At 49.2% G+C, this 17466-nt stretch overlaps 2 protein-coding genes across 6 annotated transcripts in view; one reads left to right on the top strand and one right to left on the bottom strand.

Moving 5' to 3' along the window:
- The window catches only part of ENG (endoglin), a 52637-nt gene extending 50294 nt beyond the window's left edge, over nt 1–2343 (top strand). For both annotated transcript variants that reach the window (XM_083721762.1, XM_083721763.1), the window contains exon 15: nt 206–2343. In XM_083721762.1, the coding sequence (XP_083577888.1) occupies nt 206–324 (119 nt within the window). In that variant the 3' untranslated portion in view covers nt 325–2343. The remainder of the gene's footprint in view (nt 1–205) is intronic.
- Nucleotides 2344–7446: 5103 nt separating this feature from the next.
- Nucleotides 7447–17466, bottom strand: part of FPGS (folylpolyglutamate synthase) — a 51150-nt gene continuing 41130 nt past the window's right edge. For all 4 annotated transcript variants that reach the window (XM_083721760.1, XM_083721759.1, XM_083721761.1 and 1 more), the window contains exons 12-15: nt 16564–16714; nt 16305–16380; nt 12756–12822; nt 7447–10585 (exon numbers count right to left, since the gene is read on the bottom strand). In XM_083721760.1, the coding sequence (XP_083577886.1) occupies nt 10149–10585; nt 12756–12822; nt 16305–16380; nt 16564–16714 (731 nt within the window). In that variant the 3' untranslated portion in view covers nt 7447–10148. The remainder of the gene's footprint in view (nt 10586–12755; nt 12823–16304; nt 16381–16563; nt 16715–17466) is intronic.

Raw genomic sequence — 17466 nt, 5'->3', positions numbered from 1 at the left:
TCTCCCCACCTTCTTGGGAAAAGGAGGCCTTAGACAACAAGGGGGACTAATCTCTGCATTGCGAGGGTGATGCCTGGTCCAAATAAGGAAGTGCTACCATGTGTTTTCTGTTCCCTTGTCAACCCCTAGTCAGGCCAGCTGTAGAGCATCCCTTTCACACCCCATCCCTCTTAACATGTTTCGCAACTTGGTGATTGAATTCCAGGTCCGATGGCCAAGATGCAACCGGTCTCAGCAAACCCCCCAGCCTCAGAGAGCAGCAGCACCAACCACAGCATCGGCAGCACTCAGAGCACCCCCTGTTCCACCAGCAGCATGGCATAGCGGGCCCCCAAACGAAGGACTGGGCACAACTGACTCTCGACACCTCCTTGTGGGCAGTGTCAGAACAGCGGACAAGTTGAACTCCTCTGGGTCAGGCACAGGGAAAGCCTTTATGGAAAGAGCTGAAAACAAGCAAAGAGGTTTCATGGTTTCCCCCCTCCCTATCCCAAAGCTCCTAATACTCAGGGGTGACTATTTTCAGCCAGCACTTTAAACCAACTCCTTGGACAGCCATCAAGATCTCCAAGAGAAGCAGAGCAATCACACAAGTAAAGATATCTGGCCTGTACCTCCTGCGGCGCAAGAGTAGCCAGCCTCTGGCTGCAAAGGTTGCAAGCCTATCCCAGGAGAACCAGTGTCTACCCAGAACCATGCAGTGTGAGCAAGTTGATCCATAAACAGAATGTAGCATGCCTTTGGTTTTAGAAGCTGGTTGTTTGTTCCATACCTGTGATTAAGGGGCTGAGAAATTTGGGCAAGGAAGCTGTTGGCCCATCGTCAACTTGGGGTCCAGTGGAGACACTTCTTAATAGCTTCCAAAAATAAAAGGAAAGGCAAGACAGGAACCAGTTTCTGAACAGGCTTCAGGGAGGGCTACCATTGTTGCTTAAGCTACCACCTCTGCCCATAATCTCAAATTGCATACAAGTGCAAAACTGGGAGTCTTACACATCCACAAGACTCAGTATAAGAACCTTCTGAGGGACAAGTAGAGCCAGTAAATTTGTCCCACCATCTTCTGATGAGGAAGTAGGTGGAGAGAAGTTTGGACCAGAAGGGAGAGGGAGGTAGCACTGCCTTTTACCAAAACAAAGGGCAAGGAGTCCGGACCCTTTCTATTCCAAAATATAGATATAGATATAGATATAGATATAAATAATTATACATAGAATATGTTTTGTAATCATGTATACAAGGAAATAATTCTGTGTCTAATCACTTATGGATATGTTTTATGATATTGAGATGTGGGGCAATTTGTGAAAAGACTTCTGTAACATTTTGCTGAGCTGAGTGCTTGACCCAATACAGGTCAGAAATTGGAAGAAAAGCAGCCCAGTACATTTAGACTGACAGGCAGAACCTTCATTGGGATGTGCAGAGTGGGGAGGACATCAAACAGGTTTAGCTTCACCAGCACAGGAAGAAGGCTGTGGGTAGGAGGAGCTTTGCACAAATTGAACTGCAGAGTTATGGATGAACAGTTGCTGCAAGGCTGCAGTCCTAGGAACATTGGAAGCTGCTGTATACCAGGTCAGACCAGGGACAATCTAGCTCAGTCTAAAATGACAGGCAGCAGCTCTCCAGGGGTTCAGGCAGGGATCTCCCCCAGTCCTACCTAGAGATGCCGGGGTCTTTCTGCATGCGAAGCACTTGCTCTGCCACTCAGCTGTGGGAATTTATCAGCCAGTGGAACCTGACCTCGATATCCCCCTCCCCAAATTCACATTTCCCCAAATGCAGTCCTCAAGCCCAGTAATTTGTAGAAAGAGGCATACATTAGGGTAGAAAGTGCATTAGAAAGCATATACAGTACTAGGGAAAATAACCTACAGAAGTATATTCAGTTAGGGGGAAATGTTTTGCAAAAATGTGTATATTTGGAGAAATTCACACTAAAATGCTGGTGGGGTTTTCGTGGCCTTTTTTATATATAAAAAAATGCAGACATGTTGAAATGTGGATAACTGAGCTTCAGAATGGGGTTAGGGGAGGGGGAGCACAGAGAGAAAACAGAACTGTCAGATTTGCCCTGCAGGCGTGTGCTCTGTTGTTAGCATGCCTCCTGGGCCACATACACCCAGGAGAGCTGCTTAGAGCACAGAAGGCAAGCCCAAGAGACATTGTGAGACCTTCTGCAGGGTGGTCAAAGGAAGCCCCTTCCTCAGCAACCCAGGCAGCATCAGGGCCAGTTATTCCACCAATGAAGGGGTCTATCTGTGTTTTGGTCTGTAAATATTTCTGTGTAGAACAAACCTGTAAGCTCAGTGATTGTATAAATATATATTACATGTTGAATTTGAGTTGTCACAGATCATCTTTATCTGCGGAGCACCTGTGCCATTAATTTGCCTAAGCCTCAAATAGAAACATTTCTAAAGATGGATTACGCCGCATAGATTTCCATGCTTTTTCACTTCACTTCGCTTTCAGTTCCTATGTCAGTTTCCCATCTCATTCAAATATATTTTGTGTTTCCTAAAAAGCTGTCTAATATCATAGCATACCGTATTTTTTTGCACCATAACACTCTTCCTCCTAGAAAGTAAGGGGAAATGTCTGTGCGTGTTATGGAGGGAATGCCTATGGGTCGCGGGGGGGATCTGCTGCAGTCGTGAGCAGAGGATCCATGGTTCCCCTTCCTTCCCTCCTCCGTGGCTCGCTTTGAAACAGCAAAGCGGGAGAAGAGCCACTGAGTGGGGAGGAGAGAGGGACAGAGAGCCTGCTTCTTTAAAGGAGCAAAGCAGGAGAGGAGAGGAGCCTCTTACATGAGTGTAAGCGGCTCCTGTCCGGTTGGTTCCTTTAAAGCAAGCAGGCTCTCTGTCCCTCTCTCCTCCCTACTCAGCTAGCTAAATAGCAGCAAAGTTTTTCAGCTCGCTAAGCTGGGGATGAGCGGGGAGGAGGGAAAAAAGCAGAGCCTGCTTGCTTTAAAGGAGCAAAGCGGGAGAGGAGAGGAACCTTCTCCCCTTATACCCCTCTTCTTCATTATTAGCAGCATCCTTCTCCACCCACCCCACGCGTGCTCCTTGTCCCTTGAGTGCTTTTCCTTCCCTCCCCACTTAAAACGTGGTTACAAAGCACAGATCCACATGGATCCTCAGGATTTTTGCATTGGGCTACTCCAAACTCACTGTCAGATCACATCTGTGGCCACAGCATGAACCATAAAAATCATACATCCATTGTTTCGTTTAGAATATTTTTTTTTCTTGCTTTCCTCCTCTAAAAACTACGTGCGTGTTATGGTCAGGTGCGTGTTATAGAGCGAAAAATACGGTATATTATTGAGACTGCCGCTTTTGTGTCATGGCTAGGTCTATTACATAGCAAGTCAAAAGGTGTCAATGTTCTCAAGCCCTCACCCCTTCATTCCAGATACTTTGCAAAAGTGCATAGTTGGAACCAGTTGAAACCAGGACTATTTTATGCCTTTCAGCTTTGGCACCATGGCTAGATTTACACCGCTATAAAAGACTCTCTGAAAATGCTCTGCAATAAACAGTTGTAAAGTTACAATTGAAAATATAATTGAGTTGCGATTTCAGCCCTACAACGCCATCTGGTGTCACAGTGTCATAACGGATTTATAATGCTGTATTTTGACTAATGTAGCTGAGTCCCAGGTCCTCTATTAAAATTGCTTTACCTTTTACAAACAGACCTCTAATTCTATAGAAAACATTTGTTTCAAGATCTACAAATTTGTTAAATTTGTGTGTTTAAATAAGGGCTGATCTAGCAGAGGCAGCAGTGGTGATGGAGCCAATACTGAGTTCGAAGTCCACCAACGCCACCAATGATACTTTTAAAAATGGGTTGCCTGCGTTTTCTCGTTCCATGTGAGACAGCTCGCCTCTAGGAAATTTCCCTTAAAATTATCTTTTGGTGACATGGGACCACCACATGCCTTGCAAAGATAAATTCTTTAAGCTCGCCATTATGTTGGAAAGACTCTGGAGAATGAGGTTCCTATTTTCACGTTTGGTGGAGTGTACCGTGGTCCATGCATTTTGCAAAAAAGCTTTTTATCTGACCTCCAAAATCACAAAACAGTCTATCCCTCCTAATTTGGCACTTGCCTTATCATCACTAGACTTGACCCCCAATTCTACTCTTAAAGCTAAATAATTAATTTCCTTTCTGTTCACAGCAACTAGACTAGTTGTTGCCCAACGACAGAAGGAAACCTCCAATATACCAATAGAAGTTTTGATTATTAATATCTGGAGCGCTGCTCTATCAAAACGCCTCACATACCATAGATGAGTAATCAAGAGCATCTCCAAAAATATACCTTTGACGCGATCTGGCCTCCCTTTTTCTCTTTTATTGAAGAGGAACAGGATATTTTAATGCCAGCATCACTGCAGAGGTGTCTGTGGAGGGGATGTATTGATTGAAAATGTCTAGCCAACCAGATCGGAAGTTGGGTTCCTAGTGAGGATATTCAGCAAATTAATGTTATTAGTTTAATTAAAAGTTCAAAAAAGAACATTTCTGTCTGCCTTCCATAGTGGGTGTCCCTTAAGCCAGGGTGATCCAGGAGCCTGGATTCTGTTCTGGAAATTGTAATCAAACAGCTGGATTCTCTGGCCAGGCAAAGCCATAGCTACGGGTGAAGCCTCCAGAGGGGTGCCATTGAGACTCCCAGCCTCTGTGTGTGTGTGCCAAACTGGGTATTTCAGCTGGGTGAAGTAAGCCTAGTTTCACCCCTGGGCCAGGTTTCCTATCTCATTGCTCACTGGATGGCCTTGATCCCCGCCATTCTCACACACACTCTCTCCACTTAATCATAATGTGTGATACCCTGAACTCCTTGGAGGAAAAGTGGGACATGCATAAGTAATATAAATAACATTTATCTGACTAGGGATGCAACAAGGCCCTGACTTCCATTCTGGCCCATGTCCATTCATGCAGCGCCATTTCCATTCTGCCACACTTCTAACAAAAACTGCCCACTGAGGCAGAATTTTACACAATTCATTCCACTATTCCACACCACTGGTCTCAATGCAAAGGAAATATAATGCAAATGGGGGGGACGTGTCACCATTTATGTCTCAGGAATCAAGAAGATAATGACTTTAAAAGAGAATGCGGAAAATTTGTAACTTAGGAGACCATTGTAAACAAAACCATTGTAGCTGGACTTTAAAAATAACTTGTAAAGAAACGAAATATATGGATAATTTAGAGAGATGAAAACTGTGGAGAACGTAATGATATGTAGTCTTAGGGAAATTATTTTAAGGACTCATGCAGGGAACGGGGCGGGGGGAGTCACGAGATTCATAGAATCTCATATATGGGTATGTTAAAATTGTTTTCCTCATTATTTTAAATTTGTTCTTGTAAAAACTAATAAAAAAATATTTTAAAAGAAAGAAAAAAGCTTGATTTCCATCCTGGATATGGGACAAGTAAGTAAACATTGGGAACGTCTACTTCTATGGCTCAGTCTGTAGAGCCTGAGAGTCTTGATCTCATGGTTATGGGCTCAAGCCCACAGTGGGCAAAAAGATTCCTGCATTGCAGGGGGTTGGAATAGATGACCCTCAAGATCCCTTCCAACACTCCAATTCTATGATTCAATTATTCTCAGACATCTTTACCTCTGACTGGCAGTCAATCTCCAGGGTCTCAGGCAGAGAATCACCTGCAACCAGGAATTCCAGACTGAACCTGGGACTTTCCAGATGTAAGACAGGCCCCCTCTCTGGAAGCAATGGGGTGATGTTATTATGCAGATGTGGTCATTGAGAGCATGTCTTTGCACAGACAGTGCTTCAGGTGTTTGAAGTGTATGCTCATGCTTTCATACACACTAGAAGAATCACAGCAACACCTAGTGACCATTCTAAGCTTTGCAAGTTGAAGTGCATTTAAAACCACTGGCTGTTCCAGTCCAGGAAGTGGTGGAAGGAAACACAGCCGAGTTTTAATAAACTGAAGCAGCACAGTTAATAACGGTGGCATATCTTGTGGGTTGGTTATAAGTTCATGTGTTATTTCTTTTCCTCATGCAAAGTGGGTGAAACTCTAAACACAAAACCTCTTTGCAACGGAGTCTCCTTGCATCTCCTTCCCCAACTGCACAGCAGAGAGCGGGAAGGTTCAGGCTGGCTAAGTGCTGCTTTCCCAGGGCATCCTAGGGAGAACATAATAGTGAAGCTGACACCTGTAGCCAGAGACTGAATCTTCTGCTCACCAGCTGGTGACAGGAGGGTTCAATCCTGCTCAGTTTGACTGTGTATATCTCCCTTTAGGGAACAGTCAAATGCAGCCAAAGTTCAGTGCAGGGCTGTTCAAAAGCCCTTTTACAAACAGCCCATTGCTCTTCTCGCCCGACACCTTGTCTCTCAACAGCCCTGGATTGCTCTACATAGGTCAACATGGGGCTCTCTCCACCGGACTCAGGTGAAGGCAGGATCCTGCCCCCTCCCCTGGAATCAGTGCAATTCGGTTCAGGATTCAGGCTTTGGCCAGACCTAATGCACAGCCCTAGGAAGGCTGTTTGGACTTGAGCTTGGAACATCCAGGTGAACGGCTTGGGGCCAATCAAACATGCTCACCTTAACATACCTAACATGTACACAACCTTCAGAGCCACCAAAGTTGTAGAAGGAAGATATATATATGGGGGTGGGGGAGAGAATGATCATCTAAGGGGGCACCACAACTGGGTGTTGGCTGCCTGTCCCCATATCCAAATAGCCTGGATAGTCTTGGCAAGAGTCTCACTGGGTTGAAAATGCTGCTGTTCATGGCCAAGTCAGCGAATGGCACAACAACAACTACCCAGGACTTGGTCCTGGAGGAACATGCTGACCTGGCTTGTATTACAGAGACCTGGCTGCATGAAGCAGAGCAGGGGCATCAATGTCTCTCTTAGCCTTGCCCACCAGGGTTCTTTGTACAGCAGAAGCCAAGATCTGGAGGGGGGAAAGAGGTGGAGTTGCAATCGTCTATCGTGATTGCACCCCCCTAACCAGGTGTCCTCTGCCACAGCCTGCTGGGTTCAAGAGTGTATCTGAAGACGGGTGGCCAGGACAGAATAGGGATCCTGTTGAGTGTAGCACCCACCCCACTGCTCAACAGTTTCCTTTCCTGAGCTAGGCAGGGTGGCCTGGGAATTAGTGCTGGAGCCCCTCTGGCTTGTTATACTGGGGAGTGGGCTTCAATATGAGGCTCCCCTGTCAGGAGTGGCTCAGGACTTCATGTCTGCCATGACAATCATGGGTCTTTCCCCAAGTAATTTCTGGCCCTGCTCATGGTACAGGGCACGCTCTGGACTTGGGTTTTGGTGACCTGATGCGTGGAGAGACTCTCTTTAGTTCCGTTGTCCTGTCAGATCTCAAGGTACTCCCAAGGGCAGAGAAACAGAAACAAACTGCAGAGTTCTAGTATGTCAGTTCTTTATTCAAAGCACCTGTTCCTGACTCGACATATGTCTGGCAGAAACAACATTTTTTGTTATTCCAAGACACACACACAGTCAGGTTTTTTTTGTTTTTATAAAGGAACAAACAAGTCAAGAATCTTGAAAAACAGTTACAAGATTTAAAATGAAATCAGGAAAAAAAAATCCAGTTTTAAAAGAAAAGTGTTTCTTAAGAACTATCCATTTAAGTTTCCTCCCCCCTTTAGGTGGGGTTGGGGAAGAGGGGTGGAAAGCTCTCTGTGTTTGTATTGGGACGCAGTACAATAACTAAAAAAGCAGGTGATCACTATCTGTAATGTGCTCTATGAAGGTCGAGAGATTACTGGACCACCACCTTCAGCAAGAATTCAGAACAAGGTTGAATTTCGGTTAGAACTAGTTTGAGTCTTTCTAGAACGCACACAGCTAAAAGGAGGGAAGAGACTTGCTTGGTCGTAAAGTAACAAAGGATGTGAGCAGTGGGCAGATCACGCTGCTCGGGACAGATGCCCAAAACCTGCTGCTCATGGCACTGGACCCGTTGTATTGGCTGAGTGGATCCCGGACAACAAGAACCACCAGGGGAAATTGCTCTAAGAACTCTGAAGTGCAGTACCATGGACAAAAGCAGCATAAATAAATCTCATGGCCAGCTCCTGCAACTCTAGCAGGTGATGCTTTCTGCTATTTGGCTCGACGAGAGCAGGGGTGGGGACACAGAGACAAGGCATGAATGTTAACAGCAAAAGGTGGGGATGTTCTCCATAAGGATCCGCTAGCAAAAATCTGGAGGATTACTGCTAGTTCCCAGGGGGTGGGGTTTACTAATTTCTCAGATAGTTATGCCCATTCATTTCAACAAGTCCACTTTAAGTAGGACTAATGTTGAATATAACTCGTTTGTTTCGTATCACAAGCAGAGAGTAACCATTTTGGAAGAGCCCCCACTGCCACACTGACAAGTCTGCTTTGTGTCCCGTCCCCCCTTCTGCTTCTGCTACCACCCCAAGAGTTCCCCTGTGGCATATTTATTCTCACCCTGCAGGCAGATGTCAAGATTACACAGATTTCAAACAGATGTGCATATCCATCCATCCAGCAAGGGACGGGACTTGCAGCCAGATCGTAAGACTCAGGAATGCAGGAGGGGCTTGACTGAAAGGCCTCCATCGAAAGCATTCCCATGCAAGAGAAGCTAAGACACCAGGGAGAAGGTGGCAAACTTCTCTCTGACAAAGAGATACTTGGCAACAAGCAGGTCACTGAATATTCAAGGGTGGTACAACCCGAAGATTTTCAAATATTATTATTTTTGAAGTCAAAGTCTGCATGGAGCAGTGACCCCCTCCCTGAAACTGCTTTGCACACAATAGATTCCAGTGCCCCACCCCCCAGAAAAAAATTCTGGGCCCTTTCTTTTTTGTTCGCTGTGTGCAATTTGATGGCAGGTGGAAAGTGGTCCTCCATACGTTGCTAGACTACAAATGCCAGGATCCCTGACCCACTGGGCATGCAGGATGGAGCGCATGAAGGCTGTGAATCCAACCAGCACCAGGAGAGCCAAAAGGCCCCCACGCTGCTCCCTTTCCAGTGCAATCAGAGAAAGTACAAAGACTTCAGCTGTGCCCCTGAAACCAAGCAACAGTAAATGGCTTGCAGCGTTGACAGCATAAAACCTCTCATTTCAAACACTTAGCCCTGCTCTCCAAGAGGCGTTATTTTAAAAAAAGGATGAAGAAGAAAAAGGTTGCTCCCTCAAGTCATCAGGCAGTCATTGCTGTGCACTTTGTGACTGGGCAGCACACTGACAGGAGCACAGTGGTTGCTCTCCTCCAACTCCAACCCAAAGAGACAGGCACTTGGGCCTCACAGCCTGCTCTCCGGGGGACACTGAATGGCTTTCTCAGAAGCCAACGGCAAGGTCAGGAGTTCCTCACTCAAGAGGAATTGTTTAAAACCAAAAAAACCAACACAGTGTTTCAAAACCGTACCAAAATGCTGAGTTGATACCCAGTACTCCAGAAGGAGAGATGATGAGGTGGTGAAGGAAAGAGGCTAGCAGTAAGATTCTTTTCTAAAGGCACATTGCAAGAGTCATCAGTCAAAGGCTACCAGCCATGCATTTGACTTGGTCAGACCAGTAGAGATGACAACAAAGAGCCAGCAAGCCAGTGAGAACTCACACTGTGCTTGGCCCAGGATGGTGGCTGGGGGGCAGGCGGGTGAGCTCTGCTTTGTAGTGGGTGGGGACTTCTTCTGCAGCAGCCACACACAAGGAAGCAAGCAGGGGGTGAGGGAAGAGAGGAAGATCTCCAAATTGGGGAGAAGGAAGAGGAATCTCTTTCTCTGCGTGGTAGGCTGGTGGCCATTTCCCCCACCTGTAGAACATCAGTGCTGGGGTGGGGTGGGAGAGAATTCTGGCATCTATAATGTTGCTGGAGGAGGCATCTTCTTTGCATAGCATGTCTGACCAGGAGGATTCCATATTGTTCAGGTGTCGAGCCATGTTCCTCAGGAAAAAAAAAATTAAGGAGGAATTAGAGGTTCCATGGACTCAGGAGGCAGCCCGCCATCTGCATGCTGCAGTGAAATCAGTGTGAAGGCATGATCCAGCTTCCCAATGACATTTCAAGTAGGCAGCAAACCCAGGCCTCAAGGGAGGGATGTCCAACAGCACCCTCTACTCCGAAAGAGATGGGTTGAGCAGCTTTAAGACACCGCCCACCAGGTGCAAGCTCCCCGTCACCAGGACCTGGATGGTGGCCGCTTCCTTGAGCAAGACAGCCCCGCTGCTGGCTGCGGGATGAGGGTGGAGCCCCCGGGATGCTGGAGGCTGGAAGTGAGGGTCCCTCCCTTGGGTGATCCAATGCAAGGCCTTGGAAATGCAAGGGAAGACCAAGGAGTTGGCGTTGAGTGGGCGTGCTGAGGGTGGGAAGAAGAGCTGGGGGCCGTGCAGGGGGGCCTGCTTCAGCCACCCAGCCACCCCTTCCACTTCTGGCGAGGCAGACAACCAGGGGTCCGTGCCCTCTTTCGCCTCCATCAGGCGGTTCCAGTGGCTCTGGTTCTGCAGGCAACGGGTCAGGACATTCTCCAGGGTGACATTGAAGTTCTGCTGATCTGTAAGGCCAAACACAACAACCATTTTGAAAAGAATAGAAAGAAGAGGAGGTGGAGTCACAGGGATGCCAGGGCCACTCACCCGCCTCGCCCCACACTAACGCGGCTTCGGGGCAGCCTCCCTTGGATGGTTGGCCAAAGTAGTACAGTAGTACATTGGTTTACAGATGCTTCAGGTTACATACGCTTCAGGTTACAGCCTCCGCTAACCCAGAAATAGTACCTCGGGTTAAGAACTTTGCTTCAGGATGAGAACAGAAATTGTGCTCTGGCGGCGCGGTGGCAGCAGGAGGCCCCATTAGCTAAAGTGGTGCTTCAGGTTAAGAACAGTTTCAGGTTAAGAACAGACCTCCGGAACGAATTAAGTTCTTAACCCGAGGTACCACTGTATAGTGATTAGAGTACTGGATTAGGACCTGGGAGAGACTAGAGTTCACATCCCTACTAGGCCGTGAAGCTCACTGTGTGCGACCTTGTGAGGCAGTCACTGCCTCTCAGCCTCACCTACCTCACAGGGCTGTTGTTCAGATTGAAAGGGGGTAACCATGCAGGCCACATGGGGCTGCTTGGAGAAAAAGGTGGGGTGCAATAAATAACTAAATAAATTCTCACGTCACCTTCCCTACCTAGGCCAGCACTGACTGGTGGGTGAAACCACTTGCCTGTCAATCACCGGACTTAGCAATAGGACCTGGCGACCTTTTACCTGCACAGGGCTCTTCAAGCACCAGTGGTGAGCTGTGCCTGCTTCCGGTAGGAAGCTACACCTCCACCTGTTCCTGAACTGGACGTCATATGATGTGAGGGTCTTTGACAGGTGGGCACGGCTTGGGTGAAATAGCCTTGGAAAGGCCAAACAAGGAGGCATGGTGGGCTTCATTGGCCCTGGAGATCCCGTCCCCCAACAGAAACTGAGGTGAGCTCTTATTTATGGGGAAGGGCCATAGCTCAGTGGCACAGCATGTGCACTGCATGCCACAAGGTCTCATGTTCAGCCAACCCTGGCATGGAAGGTTCAAGTAGCTGGTGTGTCTGTCCAAGACCCTGGAGAGCTGCTGCCAAACAGAGTATGGGCTAGACAGACAAATTGCCAGCTCTAAAGGCTCTTGTGTGTGTGTGTGTGTGTGTGTGTGTGTGTGTGTGTGTGTGTTTAGGGCAGCACAGATGGTCCGCCACCTAAATTTTATCTTCTCAGCAGCCAGCAAGTTAGGCTCAAAGATAGCAACTGGCCTAAAGAGCTTTGTGGCTGACTAGGGTTTCGAACCCTGGTCTCAAAACCTTTGGCATTTCTAGCCACTACAGCACACTCTGCACGGCCAAAGGTACAGCAGTCCACAAGTTGCTCTGTGGCACCTGAAACCTTTCAACGCAGCCCCATCTTTTACCTGCCCCACACCTGGATGTCACTGCCTGTCTAAGGCAGGTGGGTGTGGCCTGGCTGGCGAAATGCAGAGGGCTGAGGGGCAGTATTTGGCCTACAGGCCGAAGGTCCACAACTGCCCTGCGGATCAGTAAGGATAGGACCCACTGCTTAGCAACACCATTGCAGAAAACAAGGTAACCCATTTCTCTCTCAGACAGGACACTTTTCCCATCCTAGATTTCCTAGACAGACTGATTATATTTCTATAATCCCGAAGTGGCTTACAAACAATAAATAATAACAACATGCTATAATGTAACAGAACATCACAAATACAGTGTAAATCATATACCATAATAAACAAGCCATCGGCAAAACAATTACAATCTCTAAAACACTGTTAACAAAGCAACAACTAAAAAATAAGTAAATTAAAGCAAAAGCCATATTGTATGATTCCCAAATCAATACAAGATTAAAACCCTGCACGCTTAAGCTAATGAAAACCAATGAGGGGCATTTGCAGTTATTTAAATAGGAGTGGGAGAGAGATTATAATCATAGCCAGAATTCAGAGCAAAGAAGGTCTACCTTTGGCCCTCCAGATGTCGCTGGAGTACAACTCCCATCAGCTCCTGGCCAGGGGTGATAGGAGCTGCACCTCAACATCTAGAATCATAGAGTTGGGAGGGAGCCAAGGGTCATCTAGTCCAACCCCCTGCAATGCAGGGACCAAAGGTCCCCACAACTGATCTAGCCCAACTCCATATTTCATTAGCGATTTACCAACCCTGCCCTGTGACCGACCTGCATTTCCCACGGTGGACACTTCGGTGAAATTGGGGCAGAAAACGGCATAGTCAAACTGGCAAGGCTGAAAATGTAAGAGGAATAAAGATTATAAAAGCAGCCACTGCACACCTGTGAGGGAGAAAGCAGAAGTTGAGTCTGGCTTGGACTGTACCGCAGCATGTCTTATGTCTCAGTGAACCCCAGTATATACAAAGCAGGGATAGGGAAACTGTGGCCCTCCAGATGTTGCTGAATGCAAACCCCCACCAGCTCCTGCTAGCATGGCCAATGGTCAGAGATGGTGAAGCTGCATTCCAACAACATCTGGAGGGCTACAGGTTCCCCACCCCGAACAAACCTTTACATGTGGAAACACAGCATGTCAGGAATAAAGTTTTCTTACTTATTTATTAAATGTATTAGTCACTCTTTCCTTTTTGTTTCCCACAGCAACTCAAAGTGACTTACCATATTTTAAGCAAAAACCCAAACCCAAATGCATTAAGACCAGCATTTTAAAAAATCCTTAAAAGATCCCACCTGTGCAAAAAAGCCATAGACCTGATGAAAGATGCATGTTTTTGTCTGGCACTTAAATATACCGTATTTTTCGTCCTATAGGACGCACCGGCCCATAGGACGCACCTCGTTTTTCAGCGTGGGGAATGAATAAAAAAAATATATTCCCCCCTCCAGCCGCGGCTGCCGCCCCAAGCCTTGCACACGCCTGCCCGAAGCACGGGGCACCCTCCGGAGGGCTCCCCGGGCTTCGGGCAACAGGCTGCCGCCCCAAGCCTTGCGCGCCGGTGGGAGCTCCTGCTGGGTGCGCAAGGCTTGCAGACACTCGCCCGAAGCACGGGGAGCCCTCCGGAGGGCTCCCTGTGCTTCGGGCAACAGGCTGCCGCCCCAAGCCTTGCGCGCCCGGCGGGAGCTCCTGCGGGCGCGCAAGGCTTGCAGACACTCGCCCGAAGCACGGGGAGCCCTCCGGAGGGCTCCCTGTGCTTCGGGCTGCAGGCTGCCGCCCCAAGCCTTGCGCGCCCGGCGGGAGCTCCTGCCGGGCGCGCAAGGCTTGCAGACACTCGCCCGAAGCACGGGGAGCCCTCCGGAGGGCTCCCTGTGCTTCGGGCAACAGGCTGCCGCCCCAAGCCTTGCGCGCCCGGCGGGAGCTCCTGCGGGTGCGCAAGGCTTGCAGACACTCGCCCGAAGCACGGGGAGCCCTCCGGAGGGCTCCTTGTGCTTCGGGCAACAGGCTGCTGCCCCAAGCCTTGCGCGCTCGGCGGGAGCTTCTGCCGGGCGCGCAAGGCTTGCAGACACTTGCCCGAAGCACGGGAGCCCTCCGGAGGGCTCCCTGTGCTTCGGGCTGCAGGCTGCCGCCCCAAGCCTTGCGCGCCCGGCGGGAGCTCCTGCCGGGCGCGCAAGGCTTGCAGACACTCGCCCGAAGCACGGGGAGCCCTCCGGAGGGCTCCCTGTGCTTCGGGCAACAGGCTGCCGCCCCAAGCCTTGCGCGCCCGGCGGGAGCTCCTGCGGGTGCGCAAGGCTTGCAGACACTCGCCCGAAGCACGGGGAGCCCTCCGGAGGGCTCCTTGTGCTTCGGGCAACAGGCTGCTGCCCCAAGCCTTGCGCGCTCGGCGGGAGCTTCTGCCGGGCGCGCAAGGCTTGCAGACACTTGCCCGAAGCACGGGAGCCCTCCGGAGGGCTCCCTGTGCTTCGGGCAACAGGCTGCCGCCCCAAGCCTTGGCGCTCGGCGGTATCTCCTACCGGGCACGCAAGGCTTGCAGACACTCGCCCGAAGCACGGGGAGCCCTCCGGAGGGCTCCCTGTGCTTCGGGCAACAGGCTGCCGCCCCAAGCCTTGTGCGCCTGGCGGGAGCTTCTGCCGGGCGCGCAAGGCTTGCAGACACTCGCCCAAAGCACGGGGAGCCCTCCGGAGGGCTCCCTGTGCTTCGGGCAACAGGCTGCTGCCCCAAGCCTTGCGCGCTCGGCGGGAGCTCCTGCCGGGCGCGCAAGGTTGCAGACACTTGCCGGGGCTGCAGGCTGCTGCCAGCAAGCCTTGTGAGCCCGTAGGAACTCCCGCCGGGCTTGCAAGGCTTGCGGATACCTTCCTGAAGCCTGGAGAGCGAGAGGGGTCGGTGCGCACCGATGCCTCTCGCTCTCCAGGCTTCAGCGAAAGCCTGCATTCGCCCCATAGGACGCACACACATTTCCCCTTCATTTTTGGAGGGGAAAAAGTGCGTCCTATGGGGCGAAAAATACGGTATGTACTAATGGCACCAGGCAGGCCTCCATTGGAGAACATTCCATAAATGGGGAGCCACCACTGAAAAGGCTTGTTTTCATGTTGCCAACCTACAAGCAGACCTCCATACAGGGGGCACATATGAAGATAGGTGGTCTTTGAGGCATCAGGGTCCTGAGCCACATACAACTTTATAGATAAAAACCAGCACTTTTGAACTGGGCTTGGAAACTAATCAACAGGATCTATGTGCTCAGACCGTCTTGTCCAAGTGAGCAACCTGGCTGCTGAATCCTGCACCAGCTGAAGGAAAGGTTGTAAATGTAAGGGTGTAAATAATGATTGGGGGATGCAGGTGGCGCTGTGGTGTATACCACTGAGCTTTGGGCTTGCCAATTGGAAGGTTGGCGGTTCGAATCCCCACGACACGGTGAGCTCCCGTTGCTCGGTCCCTGCTCCTGCCAACCTAGCAATTCGAAAGCACATCAAAGTGGAAGTAGATCAATAGGTACCGCTCCGGTGGGAAGGCAAATGGTGTTTCTGTGCGCTGCTCTGGTTTCACCAGAAGCAGATTAGTCATGCTGGCCACATGACCTGGAAAAACTGTCTGCGGACAAATGCTGGCTCCCTCGGCCTATAGAGCAAGATGAGCGTGCAACCCCAAAGTCGTCTGCGACTGGACTTAGGTGTCAGGGGTCCTTAACCTTTAAATAATGATAGAAGCATTTCTGCTGAAACACTTGGAAGCCAGTTATGATGGAGGCCAGCCCTATGACCCTCAGGAGGAAGTTCCACACATGAGGGGGACACCTCTTATAAGGCCCCGTCTCTGGTGCAGCCTTCACCAGTCTAGATTTACAACTCCTATCAGTCCCAAAACATCTCAAGGGCACCAGCTTGGCAAAGGCTGCATTGGCATTTTCAAATCTAAATGATTGGCCAGAAAGCAGAGCCTTTAAAAGGGTAGGTCGGGTTGAAGAAAACCCATTTGTGGAATGTTTTCCTCAAGGAGTCGTGGCTGAGGGCACACTTTATGTCCTTTTGCCACCAGGGAAGCATATACTGCACTGTTTTATTTCCCAGACCATTCACAGTGTCAGCAGAGCTCTTACATTTATTCTGCACATAAGCTGATGAATTTCATTTTCCCCTGCTGCTTTAATGGCTGCTGACCTTTGTTTCTAAATTCTATTCCAAATCATTTAATATTACTATTATTATTTTTGTAATGGTTTGATGTTTGTCCTGAAAGCCATGTTAAAGCAGAGTGAGGCACTCCCCCCCCCCCCCTATTTTTTAAGGGGGAGGGAAGCAAACAAGAAAACTCACCAGCAGCAGCTTAAGCAGAGCGGCAGTATCACGATCGCCTGTCACGTTGAAGAGGAGCACCCGGACTTCAGAACCGCTGCAAATGCAAGTCAGGTCTCATTAGCTATTCACCACCACCCCAGCTCAGTTGAAGATAGACACTCAGAAGGCCAGAAGATCTCACAAGTTATAAGGACGGCCACCAACTTGTTCAGGATAAGGCTATTCTAAGCAGTAGAGGCTCAGAATGGAAAGAGACCCCAGCCAAACCCTCGCTTACTCTGCAGGCTTCTCCTCATTCAGGGCAGCTTTGCGAAACCAGCGGACGCAGGCCTGTATACTGCTGGTGGTGTGGGCCCCATCGATGTACCACGTCACGGGACCGTGGTGCAGCACCTGGTTTCGACCAAGCCACACGGCTTCCTGCAACCCTGGAGAGCAAAACAGACAGAGGTGGAGGCTAAGCAGGAACAATGCCCTCTACAACAAGACCTACACAGGCCTTTATTTTTATCTGCTGCTACATTCACATCTTCCCCATTTCCCCCGAGGAAAGGAGTACATGATGAGACAGAAAAATAAATCACCGTATTTTTCGCTCTATAAGACGCACCAGACCACAAGACGCACCTAGTTTTTGGAGGAGGAAAACAAGAAAAAAAATATTCTGAAGCCAGAACAGCAAGAGGGATTGCTGCGCAGTGAAAGCAGCAATCCCTCTTGCTGTTCTGGCTTCTGGGATAGCCGCGCAGCCTGCATTCGCTCCATAAGACGCACACACATTTCCCCTTACTTTTTAGGAGGCAAAAAGTGAGTCTTATAGGGCAAAAAATACGGTAAAAAACCCAGCCTTTCACTCCAGAGAGGACCCAAAGCCATTTGCTACCAGTGCAATAACAAAACACTAAGTAATAAAAAATGTATAAATCACACACCCATAAAACATTAGTAAATTATTAACAATCACAGAAATCAGGGTGCTAAAAATCAGGGCATTAATAGTCTGGGAATGTACTAGTGAATAGATGTTTCCAACAGAGGCTGGAAGCACCAAAAAGTTTGTGGCACATGAGCTCCTGAGAGGAAGTTGTTTCAAAGCAAAGGTGAGGAGTCTTTGCTGCCTCAGCCTCAACAGGTCCATGTAAGCTGAGCCACCCCCATTTCCCTACACCCAAGAACATAT

This window comes from Podarcis gaigeae (genome assembly GCF_964106915.1).
Source record: "Podarcis gaigeae genome assembly, chromosome: Z".
NCBI lineage: Eukaryota > Metazoa > Chordata > Lepidosauria > Squamata > Lacertidae > Podarcis > Podarcis gaigeae.
The sequence above is the reverse complement of the archived record's forward strand: the minus strand, read 5'-3'. Positions and strand labels throughout refer to the sequence as shown.